The sequence below is a fragment of the Polyodon spathula genome, chromosome 7 (genome assembly GCF_017654505.1).
Source record: "Polyodon spathula isolate WHYD16114869_AA chromosome 7, ASM1765450v1, whole genome shotgun sequence".
NCBI lineage: Eukaryota > Metazoa > Chordata > Actinopteri > Acipenseriformes > Polyodontidae > Polyodon > Polyodon spathula.
Window position 1 is genome coordinate 57,335,601 of NC_054540.1, and position 22,933 is coordinate 57,358,533.

The 22,933-nt window shown below is 38.9% G+C and overlaps 1 protein-coding gene across 2 annotated transcripts in view; it reads right to left on the bottom strand.

The window, feature by feature from the left end:
- Window positions 1-22,067, bottom strand: part of LOC121318912 (rho guanine nucleotide exchange factor 9) — an 83,236-nt gene extending 61,169 nt beyond the window's left edge. Inside the window, exons 1-5 of one of the 2 annotated variants that reach the window (XM_041256111.1) lie at window positions 21,686-22,067; window positions 11,841-13,467; window positions 9,487-9,846; window positions 7,680-7,827; window positions 7,155-7,261 (exon numbers count right to left, since the gene is read on the bottom strand). In XM_041256111.1, the coding sequence (XP_041112045.1) occupies window positions 7,155-7,261; window positions 7,680-7,827; window positions 9,487-9,846; window positions 11,841-13,400 (2,175 nt within the window). In that variant the 5' untranslated portion in view covers window positions 13,401-13,467; window positions 21,686-22,067. The remainder of the gene's footprint in view (window positions 1-7,154; window positions 7,262-7,679; window positions 7,828-9,486; window positions 9,847-11,840; window positions 13,468-21,685) is intronic. The other variant, XM_041256112.1, reaches the window with a different exon arrangement.
- Between the last annotated feature and the right edge of the window lie 866 nt (window positions 22,068-22,933).

Genomic DNA, 22,933 nt, shown 5'->3' on the forward strand with positions numbered 1-22,933 from the left:
TATTTATTTTAGTGGGGATCCCTATATCTGGTTGAATGCTGCATGTAATGTGCATGTGTTATATGTCCAGCATGGTATATTGTGCTTTACCAAGACTTTTAAAATTGAAAGTTATAAGTCTACGTTGCGGTGAGGGACTTCTGCTTCCGGTAGAATAGAGCAAGAAGATCCTGCAATTAATTAAAAAATGAATATTGTATTACAACCTTTAATAAATATCTCATTTATTTTCTCTTAGCTTGAAAAAAATGTACTTAATATTTTTATATAATTATTTGGTTTCCTACCTGAATATGTCAAAGCAGAAAGAGAGGCTGGTAGATAGAGTCGGAGGGAAGCCAAGCCACTGATAAAAACTCTGTGGTGCCGGCTGGTCTAAATTTAAGTCACGCTGCGTTGGCAAGGCTCACTCCAGGTGTTAATTCGAGAGGAGATTTGCTCTGCCTAAAACGTATACTTGCATCCCTGCACATCTTCCATGTGCACAAAGAAAATGCAACCCAGAGCCCTCTTAAAATGTTTGCTTGCTAATGTATTAGGGTTTCATGCCTTTGAACTCTGGGTGGAGGCTTGGGTTACAATCCAGCTCAGGTCACAAGGGAAGTCTGGTCATCTCAATATAGATAACCCTAGTGAACTTCAGTCATACATCCAAAAACCAACACACAAATGTGCATGCAGCCAGGCATGAAAAAGGGACAGGAGTGAAAGAAAGAGACAGTTAAGGTCCAGTTTGAAAAAAGTCCTCTTGCTTCGGTAGGGGCAGTATGCTGTTAATGCTCCCTTTCAACATTTACAGAAGATTAAAAGTTTAAGGTATTAGCACTTATAAGTAATTCACGCAATCCCTCTGTCAATCGATCCATAAACCAATTAATCAGCCTTAGTGCCTTTCTTAATTATAGGAATGCCTTTGTCGATACAGGGCATTCTAAGCATGCTTCGGCACCAAAACAAGCAATGCTTATTAAGATTCAAGGTGAACATTCGGGATGCTTCATAAGCAAAGCGGATTTTCCTTCCATGAATAACAAATGAGAAGTCCAGTGGTGGTGTAACCCAATTAACAAATTCATCTCTTTTTTTCCTGCTTAAAAATAAATGCACGTTTGAAACAGGTATTCAAATCAACATAAAAGAAGTTTAAAGCATTTGTGGTATTTAATGCGTTTTTTGTTTGTTTTTTGTTGTTATTGTTGTGATGAACAGAAGAAGGCAGGAGAGTGCTTAGTTATGCAAATGTGGTCAATCTCTGTGCAGTTATGCAAAAAAAAAGAATTCCCTTCATCATGCTGCAGTCGGTGACTGCAGATTCAGAATCCACATAAGAGAGTATTTTTAGATTTCCTCTGCTTCTAAAGATGAAAGAAGCCAGCTGCTTGCTTCAGCAGCACTGTACAGAATATAGCCTCAGTTATTATAAACTAGTAGGTAATTTGTTTGAAGATATTCGTTTCTCAGGCATATCAAGTGTGGTTTCATAGAAACTAGGGGTATCATGTACCCCACTATGCAGGTGTACATAGTGCATTAGGCAGCATACATACATCAGACAAAAAGCTAGAGTTTAAATCTATAAGTGCTGTATTGCATTGGGGAAAAAAATGAGGCTACAGTTTAACTGGACCTTTTAACTAAACCATTGAAGCAGTGGTTACAATACAGTGGTGTCAATTGGTTTAGTGCAATCTTTCAATTCTGCTACATCCTATCACGATCTGTCAATCAAGAGCAAACAGTGTAAGTATGATGTCATCCTCAATGGTACTAATGTGTTTTAAACATTCCAAGATATATATAAAATTTTAAAAAAGTGAAATTCCATTGAGCTATGAAAGAATTTTTAGCAATAACATCAGGTTACATGACAATTAGATGCTACACTGCAAGACTGGGTTAGTACACTGCACACTGTTAGAATGACAAACATGAGCTAATGTGATAGTGTTATAAACTCGTTGCACTTTTAAAAGTTTCAAACACAATAATTCCTGCAACAACATCCAGGTCCTTAGACTGCTCTCCTAGGGCAGAGATAGGCGAGTTTAAGAGGAGACTAGACTAAACTATATATATATATATATATATATATATATATATATATATATATATATATATATATATATATATATATATATATATATATTTCAGGTTATGATATCCTAATTCAAATATCCCCCTCTACTAACTCAAAAAAATATTAAATATTGCGTCTCTATATATCATTAAAATGATTTTTTGATCCTCAGCTGTAACAATATAACATTCCTTTCACTAGTCACGTGTAAATGATCATATTTCACTATTCCTGAAGCTTATCTGATTTAATGTCAATTTGAAGATGTTCCAGTATTTCGAATGCATCATTGAATTCCAGTCTCGCGTGCACTAGCAAAACCTTAATCAGAGCTGAAGATCATTTCAAAAACATTTACTGCCTAAATGCAAGGAATTTGAATGGCATTATGGGGAAAATGTAAAATACACACAGAGTTATCAAAATGATGTTCTCACTTCTTAAAGAAATCTTTGCATGTGGAGAAAAAACTCCAAATAAATTTAATTGACAGCAAAAAATGACTCATACTAGCTTAAAAAAAAAAAAACACTAATCAAACAGATATTTATTTAGCTGCCATCACTGAAAGCACAGATCTGCATTGTTACAGATTAGAAACACAAGAATAAGCAGCCAGTAGCATGACTTCAACCAATCTACTCACTGTGGGTCAAGCTGAAAACCCTGACCAAATGAAATGGTCTGAATTATTATCACCTTGGCGCTATCTGTCCCGTATCACGATGCTTGTCAGTGCACACAGGCACACAGCACCAACAAGGATCAGCACACTCCCTGTAGTGATTTGTCAAGGAGGTCCGGTTAGCATGCCTTCAGGGGGCAGGTCTCCATTGTGGGCAGAGCATGGAGGCAATTTTCATGTCAGGGTATTCAAGATCCGTTGCAATGATCTACTCAATGGCAGACCTTATAGTAAACTTGCAAGCCTCCACCAATATGACCCGTTTCCACTGTATTTGAACTGCATGTAGTGGTGAAGGATCCCAATAATCACCAAAGCTGTAGGGGTCACCAGCACGGTTTATATAGTTAAAGGGCAGTGGTATTTACATAATGGAAATAATACACCTCACTGCTTCTTTAGGTAGTGTGGGAGTTCAAGCAGGTGATGATGTCCCCTAAGCCCCCCTGATGAATTGTCGAACTTTCATCAGCTCTCTGTTGCTCTATAGTAGCTGTGTAGCAATGTGCATGTCTGAATAGCCTTATGACACAGCATGCACATTAGTTCCCGGTAAACAGCTGGTCATAATCACCTCATCTTCTGCTGATTAATGTCATTATTCTTGCAGGTGAAATTAAGATTGTAAGCGTTTGGTGTCAGGGGCCTCCTTTTGTTTTGTCAAGAGATAATGTGAAGAAAAACCAAGCCCCTGTGTAAATTGCATCCGCTAGCTGCTAGCTGTTTAATCATTAGAGCTCTCTGTGCTGCAACACTTCTACCTGTTTATGTAGATTTTCTTATAAAACAGACACTCACTGATAATAATCATCACTGTCGTATATTATCAAGACCAGCGTAGCTTTTATTAAATCTAACAGCGACTATAAAAGTGGTTCTTTTAAACCAATAGCCTGTGCTCTTTGCTGATACATTTTGGCAGAACAATCAATATGTCTTGAGAATTCTACTCAGCACTGCAGGTTCCGAGAAATATCAAAGGCCCCTAAGAACACTGGAATGGAGCTTTGTGTGAGGTCACAGCAGAACACTTTTAGGCAAGGAAACCAAGAGGCACAAAATTTAAGCTATTTTTAATAGGGATATTTTACATCATCAACATTTCCCTAGCACTTAATGTTTAAAACCCTATGGCATGTATTGTCTGATTCTTCTTACTGTGTCACATTTTTTTTTTTTTTTTTTTTTTTTAATTGGCCGAGCCTTTTCAGAAGCAAATTTAGCTGGAATAATTATCAACCTTCAAAGTCAAAACAACAATAGAGAAGTATATATAACCGACATTAAAGGAAATTAAACAAGTACTACATTCAATATTAAGAACATCTATATAAAGTATTCATTGAATAATAATACTGCTAATAATAGTAATACAACTACTGCTAATAATAATAATAATACTAACAATAATGAATGGTTAAACAGTTTGCACTAGAATGCCAGTAATTACCAGTGCGATTGGATGCCTCTTCCATTTCTGGAAGGTTGAGGGCTCTGATAAGGGGGCGTATGATGTGGTTCACATATCTGCATATCAAAGAGTTCGAGATGACAGTACAGGACAAAGCAGGAAGATCCCTGTTGAGTTTTTAGAACCAGCGTATTGAAAGATCTGGAAGACCACAGCCCTGCAGCACCTTCACTGCGCATTCTTAATTCCAATGGAATTCTGCTATAAAACTCTATTTTAGCCATAGCCAGTGTGGGGTTATAACAGGGAATGTTTGAATAGCTGCTTCCTGAAGCTCAGTGAATGATTACATTATATTTCACAAGGAACCAAGGCATCTTTAGGTAAAGACAGCTCTCATATAACAGGGGATTCTAGCTGAAGAAATTGCTGCAGCTACAGTATATATAAATAGCAGGGGGTGAGGGCAAGATCGGAGCCCTTTTTTTGTTTTAATTATGAAGAGTGTGATTATAGGCATGCTTACAGTATAGCACAGCTATGCTCCACTGGTTAAAGGTGGGCGGATCAGAATGAAGGATATCACAAATTCAATTGAAAACAATAAGGGGGAGCTCTACTCTGTAAATGATTAAATAATGAAGATAAATACTTAAGAGATATTTCATCATATTTTTGAGATGCAGTGTCAAATCATTTTGTGAATGCTGCAGTGTGCCAGAATCCTGTTTCGTTTTACTGAACACGAAAACATGTCACTGTGAACCAAATAAGCATGCTCTTAATGGCACTTACAGCAGTTGGAGGTTATAAATGATGCCTTCCAGCACAGTTTTAACTCAAGAAAATAAGAACAGTACATTATAATAAAAAAAAAAAAACACACAAGGAAAAAATATCAAGGAAGCCAGTGAAATGTTCTTGTACTTTTAGGTCACAATGCAACTGCCCAAAGACATAACACCTTGTTCTGGCACATAAAGTGAAAGGCAAGGAGATAATGAGGAGAAATGAAGAGGTAAAAGACTGAAAGAAACTTCAGCCCAGACAAACACAATTTGTTGCAACATTAATGGGATCTTCTTTGCTGACACTGTATATTTTAGAACTCCATTCATGTGCAAAGGCAGCCGTTAATGCAATCCAATCCACATGCGCGGCGTAGACCTTTCGCCCTCATTTCTCTTTTGCTTTTTAAGCTTTATTTTCTGCTGACATATCTTTAATTAAGTTGGTTTATTTAATGAGATTAATGCTGAAACAAGTGCAATCTGTCCTTAAGACAAGTCACTGATGCTCGTCTTTCCACAGAAAGCCAAGCATGAAGCTTTCCTCCTTTTCAACACTGCACACCTTGCTTGGACCATTCGTTGTGATTTACACACTGACAAAGGAACAGTTGGTATTGAAATCAGTTTGATTATCAAGCTTTAATGTCAAATTAGATGTCTCCTCATCCTGCTTCTGCATGGACTGAATATACATTAGATACACTTAAAAAAAACTTTATATTAAGTGCCTCTAACAGCACTGTAATTACAATGCAATAACACAGTAATTACACACATAGGCGTATAGTAACAATATGAAGGCGTATTTAATTACAAAATGAGTTCTCCTGCATAACTACCTGCAATATTTCCCAGTGGTCCTGATACAGTAGCACGCTTGAATGGATTATCAGGCCGTGTGCTGGTTATTTCCATATTGGCTGTGGAGATATTCTACCAATAGCTTATATCATTGCAACCGCCCTTGCTCTAGCCCCTTAGTACAGGACCACTGCATTCCCATTGTTTATACAATATATCACACAAACCAAATGGGATCAAAGACAAGTGGAAGACAGCTGCAATAAGAGATAGCTGCCAATCCAGTGAAGGTATAAGATACCGTTTGAAGTTAATTTTGAAGAATTTTATGGTAGTTTATATCCCTTAATTGATTTGTTATAGTAGTTATTATAAGTTTTAGCAAATAAGGTAGCTCAAAGGTTGAGATGAGGACAAGAGGTTTAAACGCGTTCTGAGTTACAGGGATTTCAGCTTTGATGCTGCAAAAGATGAGTGTGGAATATTATTCTCATAATGCCACCTGCACTATAAGGACATGCTGCATTGCCTCTGTCACCCAGAATGTAAGTTCTGCAAAGCTTTGATTTGAGTCCTTTGTCTCCTTTTTCCTCCAACTCAATATGGGCATATGGGTGACAATGTCACCTTCTTCAGCTCAAAACAAGGGGCTGCTGTAGGTGGTGCAGTGGGTTAATGTATGCCTTTCATAACCTCTTAGACTGGATTCAAATCCAGTTCAGATCACATGTGGAATTGGAGTTGATTTGGCAAGGATACTGTTACATGTGTAAATAATGTTGCAAATAAAGTTTAAAAGCAAAAGAAGCCTGCATTCTCAGCAGCAACACCACAGAACTAGCATTTATGTCAAGGTTGGTTCTTTTCCCACTTCAAATTAAGTGCTGTAAAAATTTCACTTTTTTCCCTCTTTAGTCAAAATTTTAATGGGATTGAACCAGCTTTCAATATTAAATTCAGAAAAGCTGGGCTTGGGTGAGATAAATTAAGTTTAGATGACCTTGCATTAAATCCTAGTTTTATCCAACCTTATGATGTGTTTCTTTGTGTGCAACTTAAAGCTGCAGTGTCCCTCAGTTTGACACTACAGTATAATTCTTTGGAGTTGAATACCTCATTGACATTTTGTTTATATTCCCCAAAGGTGGTATGAGCAGTTGGGACACAAGCTTTCTCCCCTTTGAAGTTCTAAATGCATTTTCAATATCAATTAAACAGCCATCAAAACATATTTTTATACTTATATAGAATGAACCAACTGTGCAATAGTGTCTATTGGGGTCCTGTCAGGGTAATACACTGATGGTATCTTAAATTCAGTGTGTAGTTTTTAAGATGGCGTGGGACCCTACATCTTCAAAAGAAGGTATCGTTTTATTTTCCACTTACTTTATTAACTTGAAGTTGCTCAGCTCCCAGCTTCAGCAGTCTTCTCCTGATTGTGCCGCCGCCTCTGTCACGCACCCTCGCGGTCTCCATACCCAGAGGAACCTCAGCTGCCAGACAGAGCAACGTTAATGTGAAACCAGGGTTCACAGCCCAGACCACCTGCAGCCCAGCCTGCTACCTCACACTACCCTGAGAGCAGCACTAAAGAGCCTGTTATAGTAAGTGACACACACCACTTCCACAGTGTGGAAGAGGCGAGACATCTAATGAATGTTATAAGAAGGGGGTCCTCGATTCAGAAATAAACAGCTCAGCTATTAGAGGCTTGTAAGTGGTCGTTATCTTTTTTTTTTTTTTTTTTTTTTAGAATTGTGTTCCAGAAAAAAAAAAAAAAAAAAAATGATTACTGTATTGCAAATACAGTTTTGAGAATCTGTGCTGTTAGTGTCAGCACTGCCCCCTGTTGGCAGGTCTATTGGGAATGGCAAGGTTAAGTAATGTCAATACTGCTGCATCTTGTCTCACCTGGTTTGTGTAGCGTGTGTCCCCTCCACCCCATCTCATCCAGCCCAGTGGGAGTGCTCTGGGACAGGGGAAGGGAACAACATCTCTGCAGTGCAGCGGCACGGGAATGGGGCTCCTGAGGGCAGAGTCCAGGAGGACGAGACGCAGGCTGGAAAACAGCAACAAGAATATAAAGAAACATCTTTAAGCGCCTTTTAAATCAAAGCATATGGCAGCCGGTTTCCCGTTTCTTAGTAATGTTTTGAGTATGCCATATATTCGCAAGACTTTCTGAAGGTAGCGTTTTGGTTTTATAGTGTGGTAGATGAAATTAGTGGAAAAAAGGGGGTTACACTGTATCAAAATCTACAAGAATTTCAACATCAATACCACATGGCTTGCTTTTAGGTATTTGGCTCAAGCTACAACAAAGAAAAAACAAAAAAGAAGATCATAGAAACTCAGCCAGGCAATGGACACTGTATAGAAATAGATTTACCACACATTGTCAGAAAATGGAAGCAGCAATAAGACAGATGTGATACATTTTCCCTTTGGAGGGTGAGTAACAGAGCTATATGCAATCTAATGTCATGCCACTTAGTATACTGCGGAGAGAAAGTAGGAACAACATAGTTCAGAAAAGTAGCACATATAATTAACAAATTCAAATGAGGAACCTTTTCTTTACACTGTGAATCAAGCATGATTTTAGGAGTAGAATAAGGAGGGTAAAGAAGCATGAAACTAGGAGTGTGCAATAGCTACACTTTCAGATCTAGCTCCCACATTGCCAGGAGTCAGAGGGAAGTGTCCAACTGCTTCTCACCCTACGCACGCTGTACCAGTGTTTGTGTGGTGAGGCTTTGTGACTAAACTTTGTATGCTGGTTCAGGATCACAATAGCTTGGGTAAGTTGGATGTTCATTTAAACTGCCACGTGGGCATGGTGTATGTCACACATGCTTCGGAGAGTGCTTCGCTTATCACAGTGCACATCTTAATCGCCCCAGTCGCTCTGACCCGTTCGTTAAAGTTAGTGAACTTCTTGATTGCGTATTCCCCATTATCTTGTCTCAAACTGATGTGGGTCGGTTTTTGTAGTACATCACCTAGCATTGCCTGTTACATTTGCATCAAAAACCACAATCTTCAATACAACCTGGTGAGGATACGTTCACTGTGTTGCATTGGGCTGCTTTGAATGACACACTGAGAAGATGAGTTTCATTTCCTAGAATAAAAACTCCATCGAAAAAGCTGCATTTTGTACTGCTGGGTTTGGTCGCTCACGAGATTGCTGTAAATGGCTCTTCAGATCTACTTAACGCTGCTTCAAAAATCTACACAGAATACAGCATATCTGAGATTGTCAAATGATAGAGCCCATTAAATGCAGATCTCTGGGACGAGAAAAGGTGGGAAGGAGTAACAAGCTTTGAGTGATTACACTGGATTCTTTGCAAGGGAAGGGATCATCATCAATAGCCAAGTTTCGATGATTGCTTCTTTTTTTATCAACCGAATTTGAAGACTATGTGCAAAGAACCAACTATCGGTTCTTTTAGGTGAAAACGAACTCTGTAATCAGATCAATAAAATATTGCATTTCTCGTATCATCTTTAGTACATCAATATGTATGAAAAAACAGGTCAATACTTTCAAAGACAGGTTAGTTATGGTTAGTGAAATCTAGTGGGATTTAAGTCACACCAAAGCACAGAAGACAAAGCAATAGCACAGGCAGCTACTGTACTCCTCCAAGAGGGTACAGAGTTAGAAACTGAACTGTAAGCAGATAGGTGAACACAGCTCACTGGGTCTTACTCTGGGTGGATGTAGAACCTCTGCATGGTCCACGGCAGCACCCTCTATCACAGAGTGGGGTCTCTGTCTCACAAGGGGCCTCTTTGTCTGGAACTTAGACGGAATGTTTGGAGAGTTCTGCTCTGCGAGGCGCAGGCCCACGCAGTTGTCTTGCTCAGCAGGCTTGGGTTGTGATGTCACAATGGACCCCTCTTCAGGTATTGGACATTGCAAATTTAGCATCATGCTGTAGGCTGATGCTGGGCGCCGCTTCCTCCGTTTTGGGGAAGTGGTCTTCCAATCCGATAGGCTGTTATTGTTATCCATTGGTGTTTGAAAGTGCTCAGTTTCATTCTCCAAAGATGTGTCTTCCACCTGATCCTTTTTTCATGTCAATAATTAAGAGAAATAAACTGTATTATCTCTCTAGTATTGTACACCACTGCTTCAGCATCAGTCATTTATTTTTTAATTTACATAACAAAGCCCCATGAGGTTTTTTTGACCAACGAAGGGTTAACCAATTGTTGAGTATCTGCTCTGTCTATAGTGTGTTTGAAATTGGTTGGGCCCTATGGCTTCAGTTTAATGGGAATAAAATAGCATACTGTACAAATGCCATAAGATTTTTATTTGAATATTATACAGAAGAATTATATTACAGAATTACACCATCTGAGGTTATTTTCTTCCAGCAAAGTGGGAAACAGTTAATATAACAGAACTTCATTCTGCAGCGGTTTTTAGCTAATGTGGGTTTATGTTGTTGCTGTCCAGTAGATGGCGCAAAAGGCTTACCCACAGACATGTGTGATCATGACAGAGACCAAAGTCTTTGCTATATGTTATCTATATGTAGTGTAGTAATGACAACTCAGAATCGCATTCATTGCATTTGTAACTGCAGCTTATCACCCACAGAGCAGCAAAATCTGCCTTGCAGTTGCAGTTACTCAATATGCTGAACTTCCTTGACATTCATTCGATTGTGGGTTCATCTTTATAAGAGAGGGTTGATTTATATCTAAATTAAATACCTGTACCTCTAAACTCTGAACAAATGTTAATTAGGTAAATCTACAGTATAAGTACAGTAAATGGGTACTTTCCTGTACTGGAGGATTGTGTGTGTGTTGCTGGCTGCTTCTTTACAGTTAATATTGCATTACCTATATAGATTTAATATACTAATACCCTACATACTTATATGTTGCGCTGTCATCACGTTCTGAAGATGTGATTATGAATGAAGTAGACAGGGTTTTAACGCCTAATTGACCGTGGATAGATCATTGGTCTAGACAAGACTTATCACAAAAATGTCTGATTTAACCTTTTGTGCACTGGACCTGTGGAAATGAAACTGCTGCAACTTTGTTCTTTTAGGACAGAAGATTTTTTAGGACAGATGACTCGGTGTAATTCCAGGTTTAAAAAAAAAAGTAATTATGCTGAGAGCTGATTCTAAAAATCTGTTTGATCCACTCTACACCAGCCCTCCCTTTTCTGAATGACTTTGCAAAAAAGTCTCTGGTATAACAGACCAAATAGTTAAACCAGCCACCAGGAAGCATTTCATAATACCTGGAACCAAACACATAGTTTGAAATAAATTCATGCTTGCATTAGCAAGCAGTTTGTCCAGGCAAGCCATAATATACATGCATTGCCTTTTCCACCGTTCCATGTTAATTAAATGAAGTTGTCTGTGTTTAGTGTAATTAAAGCACAACCCTAATTTAATTAGCATGGACTGTCAGTCTGCCAACTAGAAAAAATAATCTGTCATATTCTTCTATTTTATGCTTGTCTTTTAGTGTAATTTGCAAATACATTATTAACAGTTTTTTGGGGAAAAACTTCCAAGGCGTTAATGCAGTAAGCTATAAATGTCACACTAGACAAGCATAAAGAGGAATTCAAGAGTTCTTAATAAGGTAATTGTAATTGTACTGTAGCAGTTTGTGATGACCACTTGAAGGGTTAATATCATAAGAGCCCCAGGTAGCGTGTCAATCAAGGTAGATGGGCGTGGTAGTTGTTTTGGGGCCATGTTGTGTGTAGACTATTCTAAGAGCAGGAGTAAACGGTTTAGTGGGAAGCTTGTCTTATAAACAAAGCTTTATAGTGACTAAGGTCAGGTTAGGATTTTGGCAAGGGACAAGGTTAAAGGCACAAACATAAAATCATTTGTATTATAGTTTAACAATTGTTATTACTTATATAACCCGTAATAAGGACTCCTTCAAATGTTTTAGAAACACTTATAATAAGTAATATGAAGTCGCATTTGATCAAATTTAATGTGGAGTCCCTCTATTACAAACCTGAATACAAGGATAGCTACTTGTCATCATTATTCAAAGTTCTCTTACCTTTTCTTCCTGCCTTCCTGAGTGGTTGAGTGCAGCTGCTTTCTGTAATCCATGTTCCCTGGTTGTGTCAGTATTGTAGCCCTGCTGCTCCTGCTTATGATGTGAGAACCCTTTTAAAACAGGCTGGTCTTCAGTGTTTTTTCCTTCATTGTGCAAATCCTGGAGAAGGGTGTTATCCAGCCTTGTCCTGTTCACAAGGTGACTCCCCCCTTCACTTGAGAAATGGTCTCTGCTGTAAGTTGGGGTACTGATAGATCCCTGAGGTACACTTGGAAGAGCTTCAGGTTTGCATGTCATTTTAGGAGAGTAACCATTGGGGCTCAGCGAATCTTCACTGGACCTTGATTTTACAGCTACTTGAGGGGACTTGGCTCCTGATAACGTTGCCGGAGTTAGGGGGTCACATAGCCCAGAGTCTGAAGGCAGAACAGGCTTGACCATTGGTGGCAAGGGCTGATGTTCGTTCCCTAAGTGTAAAGACAAGCCATGAGCTGAGAGTCCCGATCTCGGTACGCAGGGGGTTCCCAGAGGGGACTGCGCAGGTTGTGTGGAGGACCTGGCAGAGCTCCTCCATCTCCTTGCTGTTTGTGTTATACTGCTAAAAAACCTGAACAGCCCACCGAAATGACTTCCTTTGCTCTTGCTGTTCTTTTTGGGTGGGGGGTTGGGATCTCCATCGTCGCTGGAGGCGCAGTCTGAATCAATGGTTTTGTCCAAGGTGTGGAATTCAGAATCAATACTTTGTTCCGCCATGCCGGAGTTCACTTTCCCCATGAAAGAAATGTTCTTCAAGTAGCTCCAGACGTCTGCACCATTGGCCCGTCTTCCTCCCTGCGGGGTCTTTGGGCAATCCCTAAGGACATGCTCTTGACAAACTACTGAACTGTTACTGTTCAAGAAAACGGGGGGAGTTCTCTTCCCATTGGATATTCTGTCCATGTTCCCACTGCCATTTTGCTGTCTGCAAATTTCCCTGAGCCAGTTGTTCTCATTGATAGCATTTTCAGAAGGGCTGGTTAAATCTACATCTTCAAATGAACAGTCCATGTCCCTGATGTGGCCTCCATAAGAGTGCCGAAAAGCTTTGTGTCTGGTCAAATGTCTATTGGAATAAATCTCACATGAGAAGTCCCAGCTATGCAGCTGTTCTGGGTCTCCCTCCACTTTCAGAACATTGTTGATTGTTGAGGCTTCCGAGTGTCTGTTTCCTCTGCTCCTTGAGGTAGACCTCAGCTTTTTGAAGAATCTCACTTTGTCCACAAATGATAATTTGGGGACTGAGGACTCCCCTGGAAGAATCATGGAATGGGGCCTTTTTTCATAACCAGATGTTGTCTTCCTCCTGCTGAGGATCCTCCAAATCCCAGAGTTATTAGGTTTCTTTTGAAATTGACTTTTCTCCTTGCCAAGGCCCTGACCCACATCCTTTGGGTCACAGAGGTCCACATCACTGATTTTCATTGTGCCTTTTGAGTTCTCTAAGTCTAAGGAAGCATTAAACACTCTGTTAACGAATCCATTTTGATCAGCGTGAATAGAACTGTTTATATTATCCATCATGCCATCTTGAAAAGTCTGTCAGTTTAGTCTTCCAGCTTCATTTCTTTTATTGTAAGATTAACAGTACCTACAATTAGAAGTAAAAATGTTAACAAATACCAAGAACTGATAATAATAAAACTCTTAGGATATACTGAAGCACTTGGATTTGACAAAACATAAAGTAGAAGATATCCAGGAGATACAAATAAACACAGTGCAGTTATTTTTCAACAATTATTTACTTATGGGGAAAAAAAGAAAGATTTAAAATAAGTTTATTTTAATAAAACTAAATAGCTCACTTATTAGAAGACATTTTTAACCCAGACTGCAGAAGACACGGCTTCAGTACGTGTGTGCTCATTGCACGTGCGCCATGTTTAAACACACCAGCAATGCCCTTGCAGTGTGCTTAACCCTATTACTGGAGTGGGAGATTCCCCTTCTAAATCAAGAGCTATACTGGGGAGATTAGAGCTATACTGGGGAGACAAGAGCTATACTGGAGAGACCAGTGAGCGGTTAGACAGCCATGATTCAAATGATACATTTGTCTTCTGTCAAACTACATAATTTAAAAAAAAAAAAAAAAAAAAAAACTGTGTAACTTGAAACTTGTCTGTGAATTTTTCACCAAACACAGACACTAAACCCAAATGGAATTAGATAAACACTGTCATTTTTTTTTAAAATCTGGAATCATAAGAAAACTCCCCTAGCCAGAAGCCTGCCTGTGACTGTTATTTTGTTACTAGGAAACTCACAAAACATTGTGAAATTAAGATTTTCCTATAAAAGGGAATATGCAGAGGCTGTGGGCAGCAGAGATACTAATAATGATTCACTTTGAACGCACGTTATTAATAGAAACCACAAGTCAAGTGTCGGTCACACCCCCTTTCAGAGTGGAGGAATATCCAGTATTTCCTCTTACCCTCGTTGCCTGCTATCTGAGCAGCCGCTGCGTTATTGCTTTTTTGTTTGTTTATTTTGAGCTGACTTGTTTGAGCACCAGAGGGGCATTTTAACTGCTTTAATGTGTGTAATCAAGCACTCAAACTGTATGCTTTTCCAATCAAAGATTTAGTCTTCACATCAATTTGTTCTCAACACAAAGTTCCACACAGAAAAAAAAAAAACAGCAGGTTTGTGATGTAGCAGGACACCGGGCTGGTGTAGTAAATAGCAAACAGCAACATCAGTGAGTGCTGTAATTAGAGCTTTTGTCAACAGCCTGCTAGACAGGAGGAGTGCTGAATAGTCACAGAATGGGTTTATATGAACAAGGAAATCAAATAGTTGTTTGTTTTTTTTCAACTTTGGAAGCACGGCGTACAGTTCTGTAGAGCGGCCATGCAGGTATTACCAGACCTCTTCAAATAGGTCATTTCCATTCTATACATCTAGAGCCTAGTGGGTTTTTTTAAACTAGATGTGTCTTTCAGCAAAACCATCAACTTCACAGTTTGACCTTGTAGTAACAATAATAATAATTATAATAATAATAAGTTTCAAGTAGCAAACGGATCCCTTATTAACAAATGTAATGTGTTTGGCTGTTTCAAGCCTGATTAAGGACACTCCTATTGACAGAAATAATTGGTTATCTGGAAGTTGCAGGAGTTATGTGCCTCTGGCTTATAGTGTGGTATCATACAATCAGTACGCTACCTGTAATAACCTAGAGAGCTATGCTCTAGCTGTGAAACAGGGGAACAGGCAGCACCCTTGCGCACGTACAACTGTTTGCATGAAATCCTATAATCAGCAGACTGTGAACCACTATAATTACCAGCAATGCTTATATCTGTTTTTCACATGTACTGCTTTTGAGTTACAGGCAGTTAACTAATATAACATTGGTAACTTGCAATTGAATTGCTTCACATTTACACAGTTACAGCTGCTAGTACAACCCACTCTGCCACAGTGATATATACACCGAGCTTGCCCATTCATGTCCACATTGATTTAGAAGTCACTGTGCATGTTATAACTGCATTACAGATTCTCTTACCCCATGCTTTTATTATGCACCCTTTAGGCATTGATGATTATTGTTCTTCCAAAAGAAGCTGCACTGCAAAGTTTGCAACCAGGGAATGTTAGGGTTTGTTTGTGAGACACCGCAGTAAGAGTATTAACCACACTGTACATTTCGTAAAATAAGATCCCACAAATTGTTCTCCTTATAACCCTTTGAAATATTGAAAATAGCAGTGAAAGAAGTCGTTTTGGACACATAATAAATATATTATTAATTGAAAAAGTTGTCCTTTTTTTTCATGCTGTATATGGAGGGAAACGTTGAATCCTCATTGAAGTCCTCATGCATTTTCTTCTTCCATATGCCCCGATATAAAGAGCTTTGTATCCCTCCCAGTATGAGGTCACCAGGGATGAAAGAGTAAGTATCAGTTTGGGAATGTATACAATGCTGTTATTACAATGTATATTCTCTGCTGCTTTGTTGATATGTTCTACATTATCTATTAAGGCTATATTGTTATTACAATATAAATAGACTGTTTCCATGGGGAATGGCGGTGGTGATGTAGTTACTCAACCAGTAATATCTCAAAGGCGTGGTTTTGCAAGTTTACAGTTAGGTCTATCAAACTGGTTTACATCCAAATTGTAAAAGTGACATTCCCAAAGGCTTGGGTTAGCATGAACGAGATTCAGCCACACACTGAGAAAATGCATCAGTCCAGAACCTGAATAAAACATGTGTATTCAGAGTTCACACAGACTTGACCCCAGGTTACACTGCACTGGGTTTGGATGGTGACTGGCACAGTAAGTAGCTATTGACTCATATTGCATTTTTATTTCTTTATTTTTAATGAGCCATGTCAACCTGTGCATTGTCTTTTTGACGTCAAGGCACTGTAATGTTTCAGCATTGTCAGATGAGAAACTTTTGCAGCTGGCCCACATATTAATCAAGCTAATATTGGACTGTGGGGTCAAATAAATATGTGATGATGTTACTTGAGAAAGAGTATAAATCTGTCTCAGCTGGACAGTACTTCATTGTATTTTGTTCCATGATTTATTGTCAAATTTTGCTCAGTTCGATATTTGTAATCGTCAGGAAAAGCATTGCTCCTGGATAATCTGATAATTCTAACCTCAGAAGAATCATGTGACACACACTTCCCAATGTTTCATTGGAGATTTAAATGCAGTATCCGTGTGCAAACTGGGTCCATCTTTTGAATCACGTTAATAGCAGCCCATTACTCTAGGGGTAAGAAACCTTTAGGTGAATCTTATATTAATCTATATGCAATGAACAGGGTGAACATGAAATACAGTCCTCCCTCTTTATAAGATGGCCCCTATCTGAAACACAGATTGCATGGTTTGAAAACTTCTATTCAAAGGTGTGCATTTTTTTTTAACTCACCTCCTGCAACTGTGTTTATCGCTTTGTAATAATTGAGATCTCCAATCTCAACACTGAAGCTGAAAGAGCTCCTTTCTATCCTAATAACACACAGGCTGCTGATGTAGTGCACAGTCGCTGGAGCTGGAATGAGAGAGTGGTGACAGCTTATAAAGGGGTCACATGCTGCATCTTCTCGGGCGGCCTCTGTTCTAGTTCCTGTGAACGGGGAAACAGTGCAGCTCAATCTCAGCTCCAGTCAACCAACCACGGAAAAGAGGCAGTGCTGCTGGTCAGATTACTTCCAAGAAAAAGAAAGGTGGTAGCCTTCTGCCGTGGTGCAGACACTCGCTTCATTAATGGGAGCACACATTACTGATCATTACTGCTTCCAATGTATTAAGAGGACTTGTTTATTGTTTAACATAGAGATAGGCAGACTAACACTGTATGTCTGTTCCTCTAGCAAGGCATGACCTTTAGTAGTAATGTACAGTGAAAGTGACTTGCTACAAGATCATATAGGAAGTCAATGGATAATCTTGGGTTCACAAACTAGGGCCTCTTGAGCACTCCACCTAACCACTGAATGCGTAACTGCTCAACATAGTACTGGGTGTGAAGCTGCTAGATCCCCTCTCACTGCTTTTAGATTCCCTGTCCAGGTTATCATCTATAAAAGCCAAGGACTCTACATGGTTGTAAAACAGACTGGAACCACTAAAAGCTGTCTGGCTGCCCCAATAGGACTGAATGGAATGACAGTGCCCTGATCTCCACTGTGAATGGCCTGTCAGTTCGAATCCTTCATCTGCCACAGATCTGTTGGCGCAAATGTGAACTGTGTTGAAACAGTGAGGCATATTCACTGCTGTTTAGGACAGAGGCACAGCGTCAAACTCAATTGCATCAATGATCATCTGCCATGTGGACTAATGCACACTAAAGATAGACAGCAATGGCGTTTTACCAGCTACACAATGTCACATAAATAACAATAAAAAACACAGACTGGTATAGGGAATGTGACTGTAAACCATGAAGCTAGGCAAATATCCAAAAACTCAGCTTGCGTCACTCCTCCTGTATACTGTCACAAGCTTGAATTACAAGTAAAACCATTTTTTCTGCCATATAAGTAGTTTTAAGGTTATAAATGCATTACTCTAGTTGCAGCTTGCTCCAAACAGTAAAGACAGAGCCAACAGTTGGGTCTAGTCCTGTTTTAATTACGGTTTGCCAAGCACTGGCCATCTTTACAGTAAGAAGAGCTGATTGTACAGTAGAAACAATTCTCTATCATGGTGTCGTTCTGTTTTAACTTTGAACTGCATGATGTAAAGCTAAAAACACTGGTCCCTCACACATGACATCTTACAAGCAGTGTCTTAGTGCACTGTGCTTTTTGATGCATGCCAGCATTCACTTCCAGGGTTTTATTCTTTTGTTGTATGTGCACAATAACAAAGCTGAAGAAAGGTCAACCCAACTAAAACTCCTGTTTATCTCAGGTTACATTGAGGCCTGGCTTATATTTAGTAGAATGTATGTGAAACGTGTCCAGTGTGAGGTCACACTCATTCTTACAGCCGCGGGCTACTTTTTTTACTATAATTAATAACCGTGATCAACCATGCATGTTTATGCAAATCCACATAGAACAGGAGAAAGGAATAATGAACGATATCTCTACACGGCAGCAATCATGAGTGAGGCTGCTATAAGCCTCAAGGGTGAAACCTTCTCCAAAACATATTTTCTCTTTTTCAGCCTATGCAGTTTGCAGCGTCTTCCGTTGAGCTGACGACGTCATACTGCATTCATAGCCTTTCTAGCGAAATCATGTTCAGTCTTTAAAACTATTTAAGAAATGCTTGAGCTGGTGTGTCGGTCTTGCAGGAAAGCGTGCAGCTAAATTCAGTTTGAACTGACGTGATGAATTCTGATTAATTGCAGTCCTGTGTGACAGGGCGGTTGGAATTTTCAGTAGGGTGTGCAGACTTGAACATGTCAGAACTAATTACCTGCAAAGACCGTTTACCTACATTATCATTACATGGTTCCAAAAAAATGCTTGTGTTCTTTTCAACAATATATTTTAAATTCTTTGGCAACGACTCAGAATATTCCTTGAGGAGTTAATTATATAATCATATAATGGAGGAATGTTTTTATACACAGCAGTAGCGTTGCCATAAAGAGAGGGAACTCCCATTTTCCAGCCTTGATTCAGAAGGTAATGTATCTCACTTGGGATTTTCATCCATTGAGGCTGTTCCAACCTGTGAATTTACTCACAATGAACCTGACTCCTCTCCAGCTCACTCAGTTTAAGAGCAGGGCCTATATATTAAAGCCAGTATACTGTTTATTTACTAAGTAACTACTGTGTAAATACACAGTATTCAGAGACATATAATGTAAAGTGTCACCAGAAGTATTTACTTGCATGTTGTATTATCCACTACAAAGTGACCTGCTTTCATTACTTTTGTTTTAAAGCCATTGCACAGCCTCTTTTATGAGCTAACATCCCACACAGTTTCACAAGCATACAAAAGCGCATCTACAACCAAGCAAAATGCAGTATCAGGACACATTTAAACCCTGGCTGTGGAAACTGTCCCTCTATTGAAGATATTATGAGACAAAGAAGTAGAGGGACATGGGAATTTTGTATCCTCAATGTGGGGAGGCCCGGAGGTGAAGTATAGTGTACTGAAGCCTGTGCAACACTGAAATGCTTCCCCATATCACTTCCCCCACAGATATATCATTTTGGAAAAATTCCAGCAAGGAATAACAGCAATAGAGAACCATACAGAACACGCAAAACAGACTATCAAACAGGAAATAAATAAAACAGTAGGAGAATTAAGATGATATACAGTATACAAGTATCCCCTTAGGAAATTACTTATTACAAAAATGACAGTATTGCTTATTTGATCTCAGTGTGGGGAGTGTGAGTTCCATATGTGTGAAAGTGCTAACCAATGAAATGTTGTGTGAGGGTGGTGGAATAGGGCAGTGCGTCAGAGTGTCTCCCTGCACAGAGCTCTCTCTGCCTGCAGACCCTGAGTTTGAGAATGTTGCTGTAATCCAGTTGGCTCCATGTGTGACCTCTCTCTCTCATGTCTCAGCCCTTCCAAGCAGACAGAGCTGTGAGGATGTTTACACTGTGGAAACAGGACGGGAATGAGGAGCCAGCCCTGGATGGATTGTTCAACAGAGTGAAAGCAATCAGCCTGAAAGTTCAATTCCACACATACCTCTAAAGTTCAAATTGAATTCAGTAATGAAAATAGAAGAACTGAAAAACAAATTGATGCCCACAAGAAACATGCATAACTCATAACTGTTTATTTCTATGGGAGAAGTATATTTGAATAAAAAAATATATTATTATTATTATTATTATTATTATTATTATTATTTATTATTATTATTATTATTATTATAAAAGGACCCAAAATGTTTTTGTTAAAAAATGTTTTTTAGAGTGTGTGCTTTATTTAATACACCAACAATGTCACATTTTCAAGTTTGTCATTGGGATGACACAGAAACATCACAGGTACTGTAGGAGAGAATAACTGTAAGTAACCCTTTTCAGAACAGAGCTGGCGCTACCTAACATAAACTGGTAGCTAGTGTGTGTGGAATAGTATACAGAGCTTATGAGGGGAAGCCAGTGTTTTGTGGATCCATGATTCACTCTGCCAGCACATGAAAGAGTTCTTAACACCTGATTATCAAACTCTCTGTACATCACTGTGCATCTAATAACTGATGAGCGTAAATCACACCGTGAATCAGGTTTGTATCACAAGTTCACTCTCTGGTTTTTTTCTTCTTTATTAGATGAGTAATAATCACAATCCTAGTATGCTAAGTATAAAAACATAGCTGCACATTACATGTGCTATTATCACTAACACACCACTCCATTATTGCATGTTTGCTGTTCATTATAAAACTATGCTGTGTGTGTGTGTATGTGTGTATGGGCAGGTATTACTATCAATGTGGGGACAAAATTTGAGAAAATGTCCCCACAAAGACAGTAACTCCTGAAAAAACGACATTGTGGGGACAAGCCCACTTTGTAAAACAACTTTTTAAGAAATAAATATGCCTTTAAAAAAAAAACTAAAAGTTCCAACATATTTAGTTTGTTGTCGACTTTCACTCTGTGTGGAGTTTTATCTGACTGGAGTTAGAAATAGTAATTACAAATACAATGAGAGTCAATGAGAAGTCTCCACAAATATAGAAATACAAACATCTGTGTGTGTGTGTGTGTGTGTGTATGTGTGTGTGTGTGTGTGTGTGTGTTATTATCTGTAACTATCATGAATACTTATCTGGGCTTTACCTTGTTTTTCCAGTCTTTTCTACCATGTTTTTCTAAAGTTTTACCATTATCCAGTAAACTTTTTCCAGTAAGGGATTCTAGTTCTTTTTAAACAGTGGTGAGCATGTTTATACCAGTGTGGATGTTCTGAAATGTATCTAAACTGAATGATGTTCTTTGTGGAATGTGTGTAAAAGCCCAGTAATAGCAGAATAGCTATGCACTGTGTACTACAATGTAAAACAATGTGTGCCGGCTCTTTACAACCTTTTTTATTCTTATTATATGATCTCATACTTAAAAGCACTTTACCTTTGAAGTATGGCTTAGCATTTATTGAATATGAACCCAAGCATACAATCTAAAACAGGAGAAATAAATATTGAGCCTACACCACGTAGTAATAAATAATATATATGTATACCACTATTATATTATTATATATATATATATATAATATATATTATATATTTATATTATATTACATGTGTCGTTAAAACTTTAAAGGGAATAAAAAAGAGCCAGGAAAACCCCAAAAAGCATGTCAATCCTTACCTGAATGTTTCTTCAATGCTCTTTTACAGTATATTTAAACACAGTAGTATATTCCTGCAAGGGGAGCTGAAATAACATTCATTCCATTGCTGTCTGTCTCTGTCCCACGCCAGCAAGACAACCATGCCACCAGTTAATGTTTGTAAATATAATCCTCCTTTATTATGAATGGTATCTCCCCTCCTACAGATTCTCTGTTAACCACAAACTGCAGCTGAGGTGAGGTTTACCTCCTCAATCAGTATGAAGAAATCTCCACCTTAAAAGTTTCAAGACAGTTTATGCTGAATCCCAATCCAGCCGGCAAAACTGCCTTTCCCAGCCTTTTGAAACGCCCCCAAGAGAAGCCAGAAATGATCCCTGCAAAGTTTGAGAGCAGACAGTGGTAAATGCAAACTCCAGCCCAGCATGCAGTGCTTGACACACACACACACACACACACACACACACACACACACACTCTCTCTCTCTCTCTCTCTCACTCACAGTCGGTATAGTTCAAGCTCCAGTTCACTCAGACTGCTAATCTCTGTGTCTGACCTCACTCACACAGGACTAGCTCGCACATGCTGCTGAAAGCAGTCATCGATTTAATTGCTATTTTCCCAAAGGCAGTGGCAGCAGCCCACCAATGGTATTGCTGTTTGATTGCTTTTTAATGTTTGTTCAAGTAATCCAATTATTCAAAAGAAGCAACTCATTTTAACCTTATGGTGATTTTTTTTCTCTTTTTCTTTCTTTTTGGTATAAACACCATTAGCCTCCATTGTCTGGGTCCATCTCTGACTCTTCCACCTATTCCTGCCTTTGTATCATTACCTCCCTGCTGCTTTCGAGTGCTTTGAAGGAGCACATCCTGAATGCCAAAGAGATGAAGACATGTCTCTGAAGCAATCCAAGGTGCTGTAAAATGCTCAGATAAGCCTTTTACCTCCGAATCTAAAATCGAGTGGTCTGGAATGTTTGGATAAAGTCAGAACTTTATCAGAATACTAAAGGTTTTAATGTTTTCAGATTGAGGCTTTCCTCGTTTCACAGAGCTCTGATCGTGTACTTGTGTTTCCTCTCCCCTTTCAATTGTATCATGGGAAGTGACTATTTGTGCATTATCTAAACCCTGCTGTTTGATGTTTAATGTTGTTCAGCCCAGCAGTCAAAATAGGAAAAGAACTGGGCAATTGGAGGAATTCAGTAACCTAAACAGACCCAGCTCAAAAAGAAAGAAGAGAGATATTTAATTTTTTTTTT